Source organism: Sebastes fasciatus, chromosome 18 (genome assembly GCF_043250625.1).
Source record: "Sebastes fasciatus isolate fSebFas1 chromosome 18, fSebFas1.pri, whole genome shotgun sequence".
Taxonomy (NCBI): Eukaryota; Metazoa; Chordata; class Actinopteri; order Perciformes; family Sebastidae; genus Sebastes; species Sebastes fasciatus.
Window position 1 is genome coordinate 15,745,903 of NC_133812.1, and position 20,379 is coordinate 15,766,281.

The window sequence follows — 20,379 nt, forward strand, 5'->3', positions numbered from 1 at the left end:
TGATCCAGTCCCAGCTACTTCGGACACCCCTTCCCGTCCATCCTCAGTGGTTCCTGTGGAGCAGCCAACTCGACTGAGAATCGGACACACAGGTCTTAACCATATATTATATAGAATAGGCAAGCACCCAACTGGGAAATGCACACACTGTAACCAACCAGAAACTTTTGAACATGTACTGATACACTGCAGGAAATACAGTATCCAAGGGAATCACTTTTTACAGTCACTAAGGAAGGCAAAACATCAGGACTTTTCATTGTCAGGTCTATTGGGGAATACAGCAGATAGACAGATAGATGGATAGACAGATAGATAGATAGATAGATAGATAGATAGATAGATAGATAGATAGATAGATAGATAGATAAATATATAGATAGATAGATAGATAGATAGATAGATAGATAGATAGATAGATAGATAGATAGATAGATAGTAACTTTATTGATCCCGAGGGAAATTCAAGTTTCAAGCATCACAGTTCCATAGTGCAAAACATGCTAGTAAAAAAGTTAGTAGTGCAAAGTACAAAACAAAAAAAAAATACCAAATATAAAAATACAAGGAGATGAAGAAAACTGTTAAAAATGAGTATAGTGCAGAGTAACTCCAGTAGCTTAGTCTATGAAAGTGCACTGTGTGCATTATTATCTGTCCTGCACAACATATACTGTGAAATTATTCAGTTTTTAAGAGAAACTGATTTAGTTAACCGAATATAGAGTTGTCATCATTATTATTATTATTTTTTTATTATTATTATTATTATTATTATTTATTTGTTTATTTATTTTTATTTTATTTTGTTTTTATTTTTGTATTTTGTTTTATTTTGTTTCTGCACAATCTCCTGCTCCACACTCCAGTAGTCCAGATGGTGGCGGTAATGCGCCTCTAAGATGGTTTTGCCAACCTCCAATAAACACCAAAAGAAGAAGCAGAAGCAGAAGGAGGAGAAGGTGGAGCTGCTAACTTCCGCACCGCTCCTTCTGCTGCTGTCAGATTAACCCCCTCTGTGTGTTTGTGCCAGCTAGAGCTACATACAGTATGTTATCACGATCCAGATGTGCATACCGGACGCTCGGTCGCTCTCTGTCAGCGGTGAGCCAGGTAGGTTAAAACACAAACACTGAACTGAGCATGAGATTTAACTCTGAAACTGTTTCCACTGAGTGAAAACAAGACTCAGCTAGTGAGCTAGTAGGCTAAGGTTAGCTGGGCCTCACCCATCAAGGGCAGAGAGACACTGACAGCTTCAAAGGCTGCTCAGGTCTGACAAGAAGCTGACAACAGTATGACAACAGGTCTTTATTTCATGTCCCCTGTAAGCTACACTATTGTTGTTGTTTTGTTGCAATGACTTGTTTGACTTTTAGCAGTCTTGACAGTCTGATGTTGGCATGTTATGGTGTCTTAAGACTTGAGGTGTGTGTGCAGCTGACCTGACAGAAATAGCCCATGTCATGTTAGACATGTCTGTGCTGTGAGAGGAGATAGCACGGCTGTGCACTCACAACGTGTGTGTGCTTTAAGCCAGGTAGTAAAGCTGGAGGCTGTTGTGCTAGTAGTGTTTCCATTGTGGATTATTGCCTCCTACATAGGGGTGTTGAGAAATACATTATAATACATTGGATTATTGATTGTTTTGCACAATTTATGACTATACAACATAACAAAACAAAAAAAATGAATAATGTAAAGTGCAGGAAGATACAAAAAAAAAAAACACTGGGTTTATCTGAAGCCTCCACCTAGAGACAAGATTAATATAAAGAAATAATAAATTACATATATTGATAAACAATTGGGACAATATATATATATATATATAATAACAATAACAATACAGTAAATATACCAAAAAAGATAAGTGTGTTTGTGAGGAGATATTGATTTAAATATCTATAATGACTTCTGGGTAATCGTAACCAAACAACATTGTGAGTGGGAAAAAATAAAAAACATAAAAACAGATACATGGACAACATGGGGAAAAGCAATTACAAGACAGCAATGAAATGACCCTTTAAGCGACTTTTGAAACATTTGACAGATGAACAGTTTATTGATAGATGTGAAAAGTTTTCAACAAGTTTTCAGTGCTTTAAGCAGGTAATAAAGCTGATTGATTTGTACTTCTTCCTTACTTCAAGGAGGCTGTTTAGTTGTGCTAGTAGTGTTTCCATTGTGGATTATTTGCCTCCTGCAAAGGAGGTCTTGAGAAATACATTCAGTTTGTTATTAGGTGACTTGGCTCAAAGTAAAGCAGTCAGGTCTGCAGTAAAGCATACCTTTAGGTTAAAATGTTTGTGTGTTAAAAGAGTCTTGGAGAGAGGTGGTGTTGGGTTACAGTCATTTTAGAGGCTGCAGTTTGTGGTCCTGTTGAATTGCATTGCCTCATACTGAGAAGTCTGTCTTTAGCCCACCCCATTAAAGGAACAGTGTGTAACATATCGCAATGTTTTTGATACTGCATAGATTCTCAAAAACACTTGATTTTTAATTAATAGTTTACATGCAAAGATTAACTCAGTCAGTACTTTATTTCACTTATTTGCAAAGAGAGTGTATGTGCCCTCTCAACATAGTACTGTGATGTTGGATGTTACAGGGACTGTGATAAATACAAATGTAGATCCCACTGTTCTGATTTCGTAAAAAGTAGTATCACAATATATTATATCATGACACATATTGCCAGATTCTTGCCAATACACAGCCATAGAAATAATCCATCTCGAGCTTTGACTATGGAAACAACAAGTAGAACAGATTGAAAAAGAAACTCCAAGAAGTCAGGATTAAACTAAATATGTTTTGCAGTGTGATGATGTGCTCTCGGCCCTCCATGGCGCATAATCAACACCACTTGTTCCAGTGAGTCAGAGAGAGCCATGAAAATGGCATAAACTTGTTGGCTGCATGCCTGCACATGCTTTGAACTACTGTAGTAGAAAATGTACTCCACCCTCCTCCGGCATCCCACATCAGTAGTTTTAGGTTTGGGTAACAAGAGACTCCACCGGACAAACACTAATGTAAAAGCAGCCATTACTATACTGGCTTATTCACTAGAAGCTCTGTCCTCAAAATACCCACATACATGACTCATAACATGCAGCAATGCAGTGCAGTCAACCTCACAGTCAACCTCCCAGTCAGCGCTGGATTAAACAGTGGTTTAACTGGTAATTGAAGCTATGAAGGTTCAGCATAAGCTTGTTTGTTTACGATCAAACGGAGACAGCAGTGCTACAGCAGATGAACTGTTTAACATCTGTGTTAGATTTAGAGGGGGGTAGGCTGTATTTTGATGTGAGACGTGATGCTTTTAATCACAGTATGGAGAGAGGACAACTAATTGAAGTCACATTAATGTGATTTTAAAAGCTGCCAGTTTAAAAGGCTGTCAAAACAAGAGTAAATTCACAAACAACATATAATTAAGATGCACATAAAACAGATTTTTTACTGTTTTCCTTTTTGTCTTTTCAGGCCAATAATGTGCTGGTTCGACAAAGTGTATCAGGTAAGTGTGCTTCTGACTAAGTAGACCTCATCAGTAATGCAACATCTAAAACCCACAGTCTTCATTTTCTTGCTCATGAATAAACACGCTCTCTGAGTGGATCATCCACGGCAGAATAAGTGATGCTTGTTGCAGGATTGAGATGCCTGAGGAGCCCACAAGTGGTTAATTGCAGCTCTCAGAGAACTCCCCTCATATCTCGTGTTCTAGCCTCAGGAGAAGCAGTTGTTGTTGATTTTCTTTCTTCTTTCTCTCGTTTCCTTTTTTCCCTTTAAGGCCTCCCTGTCTGCAGCCAGCTAGTTTACAGGAATTCACAACCGTAAGTGCTCTTTCCCATTATGTTGTCTGTCCTTGAATGCCCCTCAGTAACCACTTCACGTTTAGAAACTCTTCAGCGGTCAGTGTAAAAGATCCGTCTGTTTTATTAATGTATCATAAACCGAGCTGTGCAGCAAATATTATCTTAAAGGGGTTTTATGTGGAGTATTGATCAGTATTGTCGTGTGTTTAAACGTGTTAATTTGGTTTGTATAATTTCATTTCTCTAAAAATATTTTTTTTCTTGACATTTAGATGTGAATTTCCATCATCAGCGAATGTCTTCCACATCAGATACTTCAAGACATCTGCTGTTCACAGTATGTACAGCAACAATTCTCAACACTGTGTTATTGAAGACATCTCTGCTCAGTGTTTAACTTACAGCATTTTGTTTTTGTACAGGGGATGAGGTCGTCACAGTCAAAACTCCTGCGTTCGCAGAGTCTGTTTCAGAGGGGGATGTGAGGTGGGAGAAAGGTTAGTAGAAATCAACGTATCTAAAATGTTAATAATCATATTTCTGCACATGAAATACATGCTCTTTCTTTGTTTATGTTTTAGCTGTGGGTGACTCAGTGTCAGAAGATGAAGTGGTGTGTGAAATTGAGACTGACAAGGTACGAACAAGAAACCCTAAAATCATCTCTATGATTTTTTTTTTTTATTATCTTTCCTGAAACAGAGTATAAAACATGTTTGTGTTTTGTTCTTCCAGACCTCAGTACAAGTCCCCGCTCCAGCAAGTGGTGTGATTGAGGAACTGCTGGTGCCTGATGGAGGGAAGGTAGAAGGAGGGACGCCGCTCTTCAAACTCCGGAAAGGAGGTGAGCTTAGTTGACCATCACTGAAGTAAACAAACTTTTAGGGTGCATTTTTAATATTCTGGTGGCAGTGCGATACCTGAGTTTAAGTACCATTACCAAAACAGTACATCTTTACAGTTTTGTCTTGTTTTTTCCACCTTGTTGTACATTTTAAATGACTGCTGTAAATGAGTGTTACATACGCTGCTGATAATCTGCTAATTTAAAGTGTATTGAACTTAGAGCTGCAACGATTAATCAATTAGTTGTCAACTATTAAATTAATCGCCAACTATTTTGATAATCAATTAATCGGTTTGAGTTATTTAAAAAACAAAAACAAAAAAAAAACTCAAAATTCTCTGATACCAGCTTCTTAAATGTGAATATTTTCTGGTTTCTTTACTCCTCTATGACAGTAAACTGAATATCTTTGAGTTGTGGACAAAACAAGACATTTGAGGACGTCATCTTGGGCTTTACGAATCACTGATCGACATCTTTCACCATTTTCTGACATTTTATAGACCAAACAACTAATCCATTAATTCAGAAAATAATTAACAGATTAATCGAGAATGAAAATAATCGTTAGTTGCCGCCCTAATTGAATTATAACAGCACTGTTGAGGCAAAATGTGTATTTTTTTAATCACTGGACTCATACTACATTTTTCCTTCTTTACTTCTGTTTCCTCAGCTGTTGCTGCCAAAGCTGCTCCGTCTCCAGCTGCAGATGCACCGGCTGCAGCGCCTCCACCTCCACCACCACCTTCAGCACCCACTGCCATGCCTCCAGTGCCACAGCAGCCTGCCCAAGCCAAACCTGGTGTGTTTCCATCTCTAGCATCTAAATCTACATGCTTCAGAAAATATATTTTCACCTCTTAATGTCACATTCTGTCTTTTTTCTTCGTCAAGTTTCTGCCATCAAGCCCAAAGCTGCAGCTCCAGCACCACCTCCTCCAGCTGCAGGATCCAGAGGAGAAAACAGGGTAACACACACATGCTGATGACACACTTGTTATGTTTTATTCACATGTTTTGTTTCTTTTATTACATTAATATTGGATATAATGATGTTTGTTCTCCTTCTGTCCAGGTCAAGATGAACCGTATGAGGTTGAGGATCGCCCAGAGGCTAAAGGAGGCTCAGGAAACCTGCGCCATGTTGACCACCTTCAACGAGGTGGACATGGGGTGAGACGCAGCAGCTCCTGAAAAAAAGATTATTCTAACTTTCTTCATAGTATTTACACTGATCTAATGTAACGGTCTAATGCCAATGTCTCATTTACCATCATAGGATAGATTTGACTCAAGGGATGTCTTTCTTTTTTTAATGATTTTTCCTCACTAATACTTTGTCAACTTTGCTTCAGCAACATTCAGGACATGAGGAACCTCTATAAGGATGCTTTCTTAAAGAAGCACAACATCAAACTGGGATTTATGTCGGCGTTTGTGAAAGCTGCAGCGTACGCTCTGACTGACCAACCTGCTGTCAATGCCGGTAAGACAACGCTGGATTACCTCCACTGTTTTTTCTTTTGTTTATAATTGAATTTTCCCCAAAGAAAGCTTCTCCAAGTATTATACTTTTTATGTCTTTTTAATGTTTCACCAAACTTTATTCCCAAAATGTCTTCACTGCAGTTATTGATGATACAACCAAAGAGATTGTCTACAGGGATTATGTAGACATTAGCGTCGCTGTGGCAACTCCAAAGGTAGGACTTTTGGCTATAAAACTTTATATTTTTGTGTTAAAACTGTTGCTGCTAAATGCTGGGTAACATTGAATACAACATGTATTTGTTTAGGGGCTTGTTGTACCGGTGATCCGTAATGTTGAGACCATGGACTTTGCTGACATTGAGAAAACCATTAACGCATTGGGAGAAAAGGTAAAACACTTTGTGTCCCAGATATCTGTCAACCAATATCTATTTAATTAATCATGAAAATGAGAAAATCATTTGTGCTGTGTTGCCTTAGGCTCGTAACAATGAGCTCGCTGTTGAAGATATGGATGGAGGCACCTTCACCATCAGCAACGGTGGCGTGTTTGGCTCCATGTTTGGCACGCCCATCATCAACCCCCCGCAGTCTGCCATCCTGGGCATGCATGGCATCTTCGACCGACCTGTGGCCATCAATGGCAAGGTGAGAGTTGTGTGTCCAGACATACAGGTCAAAGAAACAATTAAACGAGCTATAACCGAATGAATAATGAAACCGCGAACGAGTGACTTTAGTTTAACTACTGGGTTAGCAAAAGTGTTACAGGTACAAAAACCTCAGATGAGGTGTGAAATGTAAGTTTTTTTTAATACCCAAATTATTAAACGCCACATAAAATACTAAAAAAAAAAGTGTTTTTTTTCATATATCGCTTCTTGCATGAGGCCCATTGATCACACATACTAATGTGGATTTCCAAATCTGATTCACCTCAAACGTGAGTAAAGGATTAAAACTGCTTTCTGCTTTGGTTTAGGTTGAGATCCGGCCCATGATGTACGTGGCGCTGACGTACGACCACCGACTCGTCGACGGCAGAGAAGCGGTCCTTTTCTTACGCAAGATCAAAGCGGTGGTGGAAGATCCACGAGTGCTTCTTCTGGACATGTGATGTTTACTACCACCACATTAATCTTATTTAAAGCTGCATAAAATGAACTCCACGCCACAAAACACGCACAAATCTGTTGTTGTCCATTTAACTGTTCAGTCAGGAGGATATTGAGGTTGTGTTCCAGCACTCATATGGAGCTTAAATACCTGGTATTAACTGTAGAGAATATGCTTAGAATGGGCTTTGGCTAGATCAACAAAGCTACACTATTGCTTGCCATCTTTCATCAGTTATTGTTTTGCTGCATTATCACACATGACTCACACTCATTTATGGGTGTGTTATTCTACCCATATGCTCTTCAGATTGGACATATGAAACAGTAGATAAAACACTCGCTGCATCCTTGTCACATTTGTGTAATCATGACAGAAATGGCTTTTCCAGGCAACACTTGGCTGCATGACTTTCTCCTCTGCTCATTAGTTGGTGCTCCTGAGCCACTTTTTCCACAGCAGGGCCGAGCAGAGCTCACACTAATTAGTTCAAGATGTTTTTAATGTCAACACAGGATTGAAAGAGTTCCTTGGTTTTGCTGCTAGTGATTGTTACAAGCAGCAGTCTGGAAAAGGGAATCAGCAATCGGGAAACCAGGTTTTTGTATGGAACACGTGTAAACCGGTGCCATGTTTTGGAGGTGACTCCAGTTATATTCCTGCTTCGCACAGTCATCCATGTCCTGCATCATTTTTGATTTTGTTTTAAACCTGCATTCTTTGACCATCAAAGTCTATAATGTTGATCAAACTGTTACGTGCTTTTAGTAAAAAACAGACATGCAAATTCACTGTTCTTTAGCAGAAACTGTACAAAACATGAACCAAACACTATTTCTTTTTTTAATCTACAATATAGTTACTTTATGGGCGATGTGTTGGGAGTAATGTTCAAAACGCACAATTTGGCAGCAGGTTTTTATGTTGAGCTCCAATGCTGGATGAGTTTTTCATTGTGCTATCCTATATATATATAAAATACTTGTATCTATTTAAAGAAACAATTTTCAACATTAAACATCTCAAGAATTTTATGTACTGAAATTTGTCTCGCACATTTGCTTTTTCAAACTTTGTACATTCTTGCTGTATTACCAACGATTTACAAGAGCTGAAACAATTAGTCCATTCATCTTCCATTAATCAGCAACAATTTTGATGGGTTTTTTGAATGGGGTTTTAGTTAGATACCTGAAATAAGGTCTGTGATTTAACGTTTTGTTCTATGATATAAAATGTGTCAGTAAATATCCCAATCATGAATTCTGAAGTTTTTATGTGCCTTAAAAAAGGCGGTTGCTAACAAGTGGCTAAGTGAGACTACTAAACGTCATCACGCCGACTCCTCCATCGTTATAGCCTAACGTAAGCTTTTTACTTCTGCCGATTGCATTCATACTTCAAAAATCATAAAAGTAGTGTTACATTGGGGAATATTATCTTGTTGAACACAACGTGTAAGTATCATAAACGTTTGTTTGCCACAGAGCTTATTCTCTGCAATAATCCAAAACCCAATGGAAAAACCCCACTGGCTTTTTGTCAAGGAAACCAGGGCGATGCGAACTTCCTTGTTGGCCTACAAAAATACATCATCCCTGCAGCACTCTATTGACTATAATCAGTTAATCATTTAAGTTTTAAGGTTCTAGCTTCTCAAATGTGAAGGTTTCCTGCTTTAGTTTGTCTTATATGATTGCAAATGGAGTCAATTTGGGTTTTGAATTGTTGCTCGCACAAAAGAAGACATTTGAAGATGTCATATCGAGCTCTGGGAACTTGTGATGGGCATTTTTAACTGTTTCCTCAAGTTGTAGAGACCAAACAATGCCAAGCGTACACTGCACCAGAGAAACTGTTTGAATGCACATTTCACTTTAAATGTTATCTTCTAAGAACGGACGTTGTCTTTTTGAAAAGAACTCATGATGAAGTCAAAATAAAAGCACAAGGCTGAAGCAGGGGACGGTCGGCTCCGTGGCCAATCTTGGCCGAAACACAGATGAATTCTGCGCCGAAGGCCGATCTTCAAAGCCTCATTAGCCAGCCCGCCGCTCTGCTCTTGAGAAGCTCCAAATAATGGGATCATCTCTGACAAAGTCTTAAGGGTTGCTTGGCCCTTTCTGCCACTTCACAAACACAGGCTCGAGTGCGTGCAGCTGTGTGTGATACCCCTTCAGTATTTCTGTTTACTTTAATAATCACAGGGGACAATGGGTCCTAATGTACGTCTTTGTTTCTCTGCCAGCACCTACACAAATGTCTGAACAACACTGTTTGGAGGAAAAAACACCGAATTCATTACGAGAACACAAAACCCCCAAACATTAGATTACCATGAGAATACTGGAGGTCCTAATGGGCCTGAATAGAGCAAACAATGACACAAGGGTTCCTTTAATTTAATTATTTACTTTTATTACCGCTCAAGATTCCATTAGCGCTTTCGAGAACATGTTAATTGGCAGCGTGTGCCAGTGGGTGCATAGATATCTGAAGGGTTTGTTGGCAGGTTTTTTGTTTCGTCTTCAAAATTTGGCCAAATCTGTGAATTTCCAATTGGACTGCTCAATAAGACGTGGGTTTTAAGTCTTTGTGTCCATTCAGATGAAAGATGGCCCATTAGAAATTGGCAGCTAGCTGTTTGTTTTCATTAAGCCACATCAGAGAGATAATTTACCTAAATTATTCTGTTATTTTTTCTGTCTTTTTAAACAGCTAATTATATCAATGTCATTATATAAAGAATTGTATTTTAGTCCGATTTGAAAAGTGTGTTTTGAGTTTAAGGTGATGCTAATATTAAGAAGCAAAATTTACGTTTTTATTCTCAAACAATTTTACTTTTAAATGATTGAGAGCATCCTGTAAAGTTTTGATTATGAGAAGGTTAAGTACTCTTCATTTGGTGGAACATCTTCACACATTTTGTCAAATGAATAACCCTCGTATGCACGTACAAACTAATTCTAACTAACATCCTGTTGTGGTTTTACGTGTATTAGATAATTCTGTACGCATCTCCCCTGAATGAAGTCAGGGAATAATTAATCATTTTAGTCAGTTAAAAACCTAACAATCTATCTGCATTAGGTGTATTCTAATCAGATATTGACAGAAAAGCATGAAATAGCTGCATTAGTTCCAGTTAAATGAAGAAAAGTAAAACTTCCCCAACCATGACTCGTATTTTATACATTACTGATGGTTATGAGAGGCATCCAGTATATGGTAATTACACAGTGTGACTGCTGAAATTGCTTTGCCACAAGAGGCTCATCCAAATAAGGTAAGTTTATTGGCCTTGATAATTGTATAATTTCTGAGTATCTACAGTATTAAAATAACTTTGTTGGAGTTGAAGTATTGAAACACTGTCACAGAGCCACACAGCAAATGTTCTGCTAATAATTGGTGTTAATATCTTGCGAACATGTGATCAGATGTTCAAAACTCTTGGTTGTTCCATAACAGCTCCTTGAGTGAATTTATCAATTTATCAGCTTTGTTGATGCTCTATATTGTAGTTCAAATTAGCTTAAAAGTAACTACACAGCTCATAACCTGTGTTCCCTGTTAATCCACTAACTACTGTAGTCAACAGTGCAAGTCTGAGTACTATTTGATGCGTCTGATTTTTAACATGATTTTCTATATTTTCAGTGAGTGACTGAAGGGATAAGGTGATTTAAGATTTAAAGAAAATTATGACAGAGGAAAAGAGACAGAAACTGATTGAGAAGCAGCCCAGGAGTCAGGTGATGGTGATGGGGAGGCTTGTAGGGCAGAAAAACTGTTACGGTCTTGATGTTTACTTAAAACATAATCTAATTCCAACTATATTCAAAACACAAGATTGAAACCTGTGAATACAGGGACGAACACTACTGTATATAACAGCTATATATATGTTGTTGTGCTGTTTAAGGGGTGTTAAGTAAGGTTTGTAGACGTGGCAGTTAAATGGTGAGACTTTTTAACTATCCATTCGTCTTGTCTTATTCTGTTATATTCCAAACATTGATCTATAATGTTTGATTTGAGATCGAAACTGGTAGGGTCAGCTTTCATCATCACGGCCCTTGTGAAGCCGAGTAATTAGATAGGATGTACCTTCCCTTTATATTACCACTACTGTCCTATTAATGGACTTTAAGGGACTACTGAGTTTTAAACTTGTTCTCAAAGTGCATTAAAGCTAATTGAATCCAGTAGAGTGAGTCTCATTCAACAACTACATTTCACTTTGGAAGCCTAATCATATAATAGTTTTAGAGGGGCTTCAGCTAAGGTAGTTTATATAGATATGTGCCTCGTGCATGTTCACACATTGCTTTAATTTAATTTAATTTAATTTAATTTTGTGCAGTTCATTTGGAAAGCATTCATCCCAGTTTGAGAGTTTCTACTGGTTAAATTTAAATGTACAAAACTGTATGTGGATTTAAGATAACTCATTTCTTTACCTGATGTTTGTATTAGGATGCAGGAGCAAGGAGACAGAGGCCACATCAGGGTAAGAATCATTGTTTCATCATTTCACACTGATATTTAACAAAAAGAGTCTTTACAAAAGCTCATAAAGGAAAACTGGAGGAATAGATTTCCAGTTTACTTATAGAAATGGTAATGGTGATAATTGACTGAGTGAATCTTGTATAGGGCCTGGATCTCTGGACCTCTTTGGCGGATCCAGGAGAAGATCCAGAAAGGAAGATGATAATGAAAAAGAGTAAAGTTGGAAGAGTTTGCAAACTACTACAACTCCTCAATAAGTGATATCGACAGCATTAGCTTTGACGATGCCAATGACGCTGGAGCTCACGTGGAAGTCAACCACCATGTTGAGGAAGATATAAACCAAAATGGGATGTTAGAATAAAAAAGTTGTCCCGTATCCTCATGACCCCGTGATATTAGATGTCAAGCCGTTTACACACGACACAATGAAGAGGTGCTGGTTAGACGGTGCGTCCCGTCATTGTCTCCTCTGTGGTTACCACTGTAGCCACCAGACAGAAACAGATTGCACTGTTGAACATCACACCTTGAGACAATTCACCCTTAATAATCCTACTCTACATAAGTAATGCTGCACATGCATATTCATAAGCGTGCCGTTTCCTTTTACAGGCCATTTGATTCAAAGCTAAACCAATGTGATCGAAAACAACCAGCTTGCATCTGGCCCTATTCTTCCTCTCCTCTCAGCCCTTTGATATGGACGCCAGCTCTCTTTTTCTTCCTCCTCTTGTTCTCTTGTCATACCAGAAGATTATTTTTGGATGGAGAGAGAATGAGGCAGAGGACCCCGTGGCCCAGACGCAGACACAGCTGGCAGCGCTCAGGTGGGTGCAGCTGGTTGGTGTCAGAGGTTCAAGTATTCACACTGGACAGAATTGGGTTGAGCTAAGGACTACAGTGGAAGGAGAAAGGGAGGGGGAGTTGTTAGGATACACCTGTCAGTGGTGCACAATACCGTTGGGTTTGTGATGTCAGTTCCACCTCTTTAGAAGTATCTCTATATTTTGTGAAATTGAGAGATTTGTATTGCAAAAAAATGGAGGACATACTGCATTTGTAACTTTGCTAGCATAAGAAGAAATAAAAAAAGACTCCATAAAATTTAATTTGAAGAGGTCTACCTAATCCTCCTAAACTGTCTGCAACAAAGAAAGACCGGAGTGTTCGCAAAGTCTTAAGAGTAGAGAATCACTTTACCCAAACGACACTTAAAGGGTCATTTCACCCAAGTTAAGAAAAAAAAATCTCTATGACAACTGACTAAACTCCATGAACTGAAGACCTTGAGCTAAGATTATTTTGTCCAACTATTTCCAAGATCAACAAAAACATGTTTTCCCACTTAACCCGAGTGATACCCAAAATGTATTCAGGCTTCAAAACCCGGGTAAATAAATTCAATTCAAAGTGGCTTTATTGGCATGAAAGTGTCCAAAAGATAGTACACAATAACATGAATATGAATAATAACACAACATTAACACAATATTATGATTGTTAAATCTGATAATGATATACATGGGTGACCTGGCCCTTTAAAATGAATCATTCTGGTCCATCACAAACATCTGTTTATTTTCTTTTTTTTTCCTAAAAAGTTACTGATGTTTGTGTTTCTTCTTCTTGACTTGCAAAAAAAAGTTCTTTCATTTGTCTGCCTGCCAGGTAAATATTGGATGACAGAACTATTATAGTGATCCTACACACACCAGTTCTTGTAGTTGATGTTGCCTGTGCAGTTCTTGTCAAACTTCCTGACCAACCACGCCAGCTGCTGCTGATCCAGAGGTACGTGAGCTGCCTGCATGCATGACATCATCATTTCTCCAATGCTCACCCATACAAAAGTGAATATCTGAATACTTCAGACTCATTAATGACATGTAATTGTTAGCCTGACCTTTACAGCCTTCCTGAAGGCAGCGGCGGGGACTTTCATGGTTCCTTCTTCATCCAGAGCTAGGAAGAAATCCGCCACGCTCTCATTTCTCTCTTTAAGGAATTTCTATGAAAGATCATGTTTATAGTATACAAACAAATAAATGATCTTTCAGCTCATTGGGGCAATTTTTGTAAGGTCATGAGCATAAACATGATTTTGTTAACCTGTCACCAGATTTCTCTGCCTTCCTGACCACTGACCTGAAAGATCTGAAGGGCAGATGAGTTCTTGGTGACGGAGGTCACGATGTTGTACTTAACATCCAAAGCAGGGCGCTTCTGACGGGCTTCTTCCAGCAGCTCCACAAAGGCCTCACCAACAAATACCGTCTGTACACAACACACACACACACACACACACACAGGCACATTAGGAGAAAATATGTTATCATCACATATTCACATACAGACATGATTAATATTTATACTGAAGTATAATATGTTGGGGTGAAAATAGTTTTTACTGCACTTACAGAAATATCAATCTCCTCCACGGCTGATTCCATGTTGTTTATAACTGTTTTGAGCAGCGTCAGAGCTCCGATATTTGTCATGGGGTTATGGGAAAGCTGAACGAAATACAAATCTTACATTTAACATAAATGAATATACAGTTACATACAGCACTGGTTCCCAACCTGGGGCCCCGACCCCCACTAGGGGTCGCCAAAGCTTCATAGGAGGGTCACCAGGCCTTCTTGATTTTAAGGGGTGTAAGAACTTTTTTAAACAAATGTACATTTTGCCAATATCTCAGCATTTCATTAATTTATGTGCAGATAACTAAATGAAATATATATTTAAACAAGAGAGCCTTCCCTCTCTGCTAAACAGCCTCGTCCTGCATAAGAAAAGTACGGAGTTAAAACAACCAAAGAGCTAATAGAATAATGGCCAATCATCAGGGAGAAGAAAGCACTGAATTTGTCAAAAAAGAAGCCATCTAAGTATGAATAGTTGTTAAAAAATATACACCTTACAGAGAATTGTATTAAAGTCCCTAAAAATAAGAGGAAAACTCATCTCTGATGCAATATTCACATTAAATAATCTGCTTAAATTTCATCAATATTGCTCATTTGACACAAACTTCCTGCTGTTATTGTGTTCACTATTTGGGTTAATTGTACAGTTTATTAGTTGTCCTGTTCCGTTATTGTTACGCATTGAATACAATATGAAATATTCATAACATATGTCACTCAGTCAGGGGTCGTCAGCTTACGCAATGATAGGAAAGGGGTCCCTTAAGGAAAAAGGTTGGCAACCACTGTGTGCCATGATGCTGATTCAAACACAACATACAAACACCAGTGTTCCAGGATTCACCTTGAGGACCCTGAGGGTTTTGTTGACGGCCAGGCCCTTGCAGAGAAGAGTCACAGCCTTGTCGTCTATATGGTTACTGCTGAGGTCCAGCAGCACCAGGTTGCTGTTGTGTCTCAGCGCTTGACCCAGTGACTCCGCCTCGACTTTGCCAAAACCGTTCCACGACAGCAGGAGTTGCTCCAGAGTCGAGTTCACCTGAGGAGAGGAAAACACGAGTGACAAACAGCTATGATACAGAAACAGATATGTTAAATATACACTGAAGGCTTGTGTTCGAGTGTGTTGTGTTTGTCACCCTCAGCCCGGCTAACAAAGCCACTGCACCACTCATACGAATGTGGTTCCAGCTCAAATTCAGGACTTCAATGCCTATATTTGTGGCTTTGAGAAAGGGGAAATACATTTAAAGGGTCACAATACATTTTAGACTTTAACCCACAAATTATTCATGAAGTCTTTTTATAGTCGAACTGAAAATTCATCATCATGACATGAAATCAGTATATAGCCTACAGTATACTATATCCTTAGTGTCAGTTTTAACTGCTAAATATGATGTTAAAATGTTGGGGATTTTTCGTATGGACCGACAATGTCTATATCTGTATTTTATTGGTGCAATATTTGCACGGGCAGACACAAACAGTTTGTTATATTACTTAAAATACTATTACTGCCAGGCAGGTAACTAGCTGGCTTTAATATCATTTTAGTTTATAGTTTTCTTACAGAAAAAAGTTAAAAGAATTACAATTTCAGTTGAACTTTAACTTGTGAGATCAAATATTTGTTTATTAATTTAAGGGATTTGGCATCAGCAGTGACATTCTCCTAACACAGTCAGAAATGAACTACTGTACCTATCATGTGACCCAGGTGTTGTCCTCCTACTTCACAGAACTTGTTGTGACTGAGGTCCACCTCGTTGATCATATAGTTCTCCTAAGAAGAAGGAAAATGGTGACGCTTAATGCAAATTTACACAAGACAGTTTCTTGATTTATTAGTTTAGGAATGTAAACATATAGGAGCTCAAATATTCTTTTGCCACGTGGATTCAACAGACAACACTTTGTACTAACCTCGAAAGCATCAGCCAGGTATTTAACAGCAAAGTCATCAAAATCATTTCCTAAGGGAAGAAGGGGGAAATTAATTTAGACACTAGTCAAAAAAAGGCTTCACTTATTTCTGTTACGTTACAGTGACGCGGAGAGGGGCACATAAAAACATCTTGAGAGGTGAAAGACCTGATAGTTTGATGGATTTGATGTAGTAGTTGTCTAACAGCATTTTGGAGATGCTGATCGCTCCTGCAAGCTGCAGCTGGTTGTTGGAAAGATTCTGAAATGAAGACGTTTTGAGATGAAATGAGCATTAGTGGAAATAGTTATTTTAAAGTTGAAGAAGATTAATTATGAGCACATCACATCGGAATAACGTCAGTAAGGTGAAAGGTAACGCCTGCACACTACTCCATGCCACAGTATTTATATTGACTACGTTTCAATCCTGCTTGGATCTTCATCAGGTCAAAATGTTTGACCTGACGAAGATCAGGCCACGCGTCACCTTTTTCTTTACTGAATAGTTATTTTAAAAACATATCTTTGCTCTTGCAAGTTTGGAGCCGATGAGTACCAGGCATATTTTTCAGAACTGATGTAGTCGATGCGATAGTTAGTAGTAGTGGTAGTAGTGGTAGTAGTAGTAGTAGTAGTAGTAGTAGTAGTAGTAGTAGTAGTAGTAGTAGTAGTAGAAGAATAGTTACTAGACTCCGGATGCTGACGTTTCTTTGAAGCATCTCCATCAGGTAGCGTGCCCCCTCTGACTGAACACCGTTGTCCTCCAGCTCAAGGTTGGTGACATCATTGTCATGCTAAAACACACACACACAAAAAAAAGAAATGCATTACTGAATGGCAGAAAATGAACACTACACTTATAGACTACATTGAAAAAGGATTGTAAGACCTCAACTCATTTGTTGGAGCCATTTTTGCATTGTGCTCATTATGTGTCTGTATATGAAGTAGTGTGTGTCCACTTGTGGTAAATTCCCATTTTGCACACTAGGTGGTTGTGTGGAGTACAAACTGGTGAATCTGTAATCACAGAGCAGGTGTGTGTGTTGTTTACTGAAAGAGGCACACAGTTTTGGACTCTCCCATTGAGCCATTTGTTTGTTTGCATGCAAGTTATTAATTGATATAAGTGTGTGTGTGAATCGTCGTCAACATTGTGGATGGATCTACGGACGTTTGGGAAAGACTTATTCACCACAACATGCTACATAAAGGCAAGTAGCGGTGTTACACTGAAATCTGTGACCATTGAAATATGTGACTGCAGAGGAGCCAGCAACATGTGAGGTCACTATTTCTGATGCCTGTCGTCAGAATATGTGACCCCACTGTACATATCTTTTACTTTTCTTTTAGAGTTTTGAGAATACATCTTTAAAGTAAAAAATATTTAAATAAATTGATGTTAGTTTTTTGTGTTTTCTGCCACATTTTCTGATCTATTGTTTGGTGTTTGCCTCAGTGATTACATCGGTACAGTGGGGTCACATTTTCTGATGACAGACATCAGAAATAGTGACTTCATATGTTGCTTTCTCCTCTGCAGTCACAGATTTCAGTGGTCACGGATTTCGGTGTAACACCTGTTTAGCAGCCCTTCAGTGGCTTGTAGGTTTCTTGTTTCTGGTCGAGTCAAGCCATTACACCATCCATAACCTTACTTTAAAAAAAGAAATTATGGCCATTGAATTTTTGGTGATCATGGTACTAATTCTTTCAATTCATTCTAGTGAATATAGCTGGAGGCATTGAAGACCCATTACCTTCAGAGCTATGGCCAGAGCTTTGACCCCCAGAGGTCCTAAACCATAATGGTTCAGGTTGATATTGGCTTTGCCCAATTGACGGAGGAAGGGGGATGCCGGAACGACTCCCGTCCGCCGACAGGCCCGCAGGTACCACTCTGCACAGGACAAACTCGGCTTCTGACTGCAGCCACCTGAAAGGGACAAAACAGAAAAAGGGTCATTCCTGTTATGCAGCAAGATTTCAGCTTCATAACTTTTAAAGAAAAATATAGATTTTTCATGTTTTTTGCATTATATAAGAATAGTGACATGTTTATCTGTCATGAAAACACATTGGGGCTCTGAAATAATAATCCTTATGGTTGGACTGGTTTATATGGTTGACAGACCTAACAGGGTGGAACATTTTTAGTTAAGTCAGCCATAGCAGAGTGATCCAGATTTTAGTTAGCTACCCTTCTACACATAAACAGAAGGGTAGCTAATGATCGGATCAACTTTTGTCATAATTTAGCCGAACAGGGTGGAACTCTAGGAGTGACAAATAAATTATCATCATGAAACATGACATAAGTGAAATTTTTTGCTTACTCTACATTACTCCTTTTGAGTTCCTTCCTAAAAAAAAAAAGGGTCACTTCCTGAAAGTGGTCTCAATGGAATTGTAATCTTCTTTTTGGAAGACAAGAAACTACTAACAGGGTGGAAAATGACTTCAGGGACACACAGTAAATTATGAAAATGGTAAAAAAAAGAAAATAATAATACTAATAATATATTATATATAATATATTATATATTATATTATATTGTTTATATAATAATAATAATAATAATAAAAAATATATATATTTATATATTTCTCCCTAATAAATTAATATATATATATATAGTTCTCCCTAATAAATAAAAAAATATATGTATGTATATTATATATATGTGTGTGTGTATGTATACATATGTATATTTTATATTCTCAGAGAATGCTTAACATGGTCTATAAAATATAAAAGAATATTTTCAGTATTTTGTGATTTTATTTAAAATCGAGCACATGAATAAAAAAAGTCATAAGTTTTTTAAAAAAAATAAGTTTTTTTTTTTTTTAAATGTGCATTATTCTGATTATTCTGTTAATGTGATAAAGAAGACCTTCATCTATAATTTAAGCCATTTGTTATAAATATTTGACCAAAGAAAAATATGAGGAAATAATTCATGGGGACAGAAATGTTGCTGGATAACAGGAATGACCCCAAAAAGAGGAATGGTGAGGAATGCATCCATAATTATATCATAAGTGCATGGTCACTTTAACCTACTGTCTGTATCCAGATCAGTCTCGGCCTCATGACCCTGGGTGGGCTTCTCCTTGACCTCCTCCAGCTGATCCTGGCTCATTGTGGGCAGGTCTGACTGCTGCTGGTCCTCATTGATCTCCTCTTCACACTGATCCATCACACCTCAACAAGATCCTGATCCAACCTCACACCTGTATCTGCACCACAAACACCCCAAAGAGGTGAGTTAACATGAACTGAAGGGTTTCTGTTACAGCTCAATTTATAAACCGTGTTAAAAGTTTCACTGTAGTAAACACGACTTTGTTGTAACATCAGTTGTGCGACAGTGATGCTAATGTACGTCACCGTTAATTAACCAACATCAAACAAATCAGGACCGAAATCAATCTAATTTAGATCAGTATTTAAAACAAATATTCGCTTTTCTGTTTAACAGACATGTAAAACTTTATTTTATTGTTCAGAGTAGAGAAAACAGAGGCCTACCTGAGAGAGTTATGTCACTTTATGAAGATGGAGGTAACCAATGGAAACCAGCGGTTGTTGCTAGGCAGTTTATATTTCAGAAGGAAAATACAGTTGGGAAAAAAAGAAGAAGAAACATCAGTATATGAAAATATATAATCTATTACGTTTGTCTTTATAGTAGCTGACCATATATCTATCAGTATTGGTTAGTTGAATTGATATATCTGGTCTACAGCAAATCATGAAGTTCACAAAATGTTCCACTAGATGGAGCTGTTGACCACAGTCTGAGCTGAAACCACAGTACAGTATAAACACAGACAGGGAATTAAATTACCACAGGGTAAATTTTGGCTGTGGCAGGTGAACATTTCAATCCTGAAATGGTTTTCCTTATATGAAGAAATATTATTTTAAAAAAGCAATTCTAAAGCCTAAATTAAATATATGGTTACAAAAGGCAAGGCAGCTTTATTTATTTGAGCACATTTCAGCAACAGGGCAGTTCAAAGTGCTTTCATAAACATTCAAGAACATTGCGACAAAGTGCAAAATAACATTAAGACATAATTAAAACAGTTATAAAAACATTAATGATTAGAAAATAAAAACAAGCTAAAAAATAAAAGCTAGGATAGAAGCTAAAATAGAAATATAACACACAAGAGTAAAAGCTCTAGTGCAGTATAT

General features: G+C 37.9%; 2 protein-coding genes across 3 annotated transcripts; one reads left to right on the forward strand and one right to left on the reverse strand.

Annotated features, from left to right (window-relative positions):
• The first annotated feature begins 937 nt into the window (after positions 1-937).
• On the forward strand, positions 938-8,334 carry LOC141756497 (dihydrolipoyllysine-residue succinyltransferase component of 2-oxoglutarate dehydrogenase complex, mitochondrial-like). Its single transcript, XM_074616254.1, has 15 exons — positions 938-1,113; positions 3,499-3,532; positions 3,809-3,851; positions 4,106-4,170; positions 4,256-4,330; positions 4,415-4,470; positions 4,569-4,677; positions 5,357-5,485; positions 5,578-5,651; positions 5,759-5,856; positions 6,039-6,169; positions 6,313-6,386; positions 6,480-6,563; positions 6,655-6,822; positions 7,157-8,334. The coding sequence occupies exons 1-15, from the start codon at positions 1,051-1,053 to the stop codon at positions 7,289-7,291; spliced, it is 1,338 nt and encodes a 445-aa protein (XP_074472355.1). The 5' UTR covers positions 938-1,050; the 3' UTR covers positions 7,292-8,334.
• A 4,868-nt stretch (positions 8,335-13,202) lies between these two features.
• On the reverse strand, positions 13,203-19,375 carry LOC141755987 (uncharacterized). Of its 2 annotated transcripts, none has more exons than XM_074615391.1 (12): positions 19,240-19,375; positions 17,933-18,108; positions 16,856-16,963; positions 16,335-16,428; positions 16,167-16,216; positions 15,945-16,026; positions 15,380-15,465; positions 15,085-15,279; positions 14,229-14,324; positions 13,957-14,085; positions 13,715-13,819; positions 13,203-13,588 (listed from the first exon to the last, which is right to left on the reverse strand). In XM_074615391.1, exons 1-12 carry the CDS (start codon positions 19,373-19,375, stop codon positions 13,514-13,516), a joined length of 1,332 nt encoding a protein of 443 aa, XP_074471492.1. In that variant the 3' UTR covers positions 13,203-13,513. The 2 variants fall into 2 exon arrangements, with proteins under 2 accessions (XP_074471492.1, XP_074471491.1); XM_074615390.1 differs by having other exon boundaries at positions 13,204-13,615.
• Positions 19,376-20,379: the final 1,004 nt, after the last annotated feature.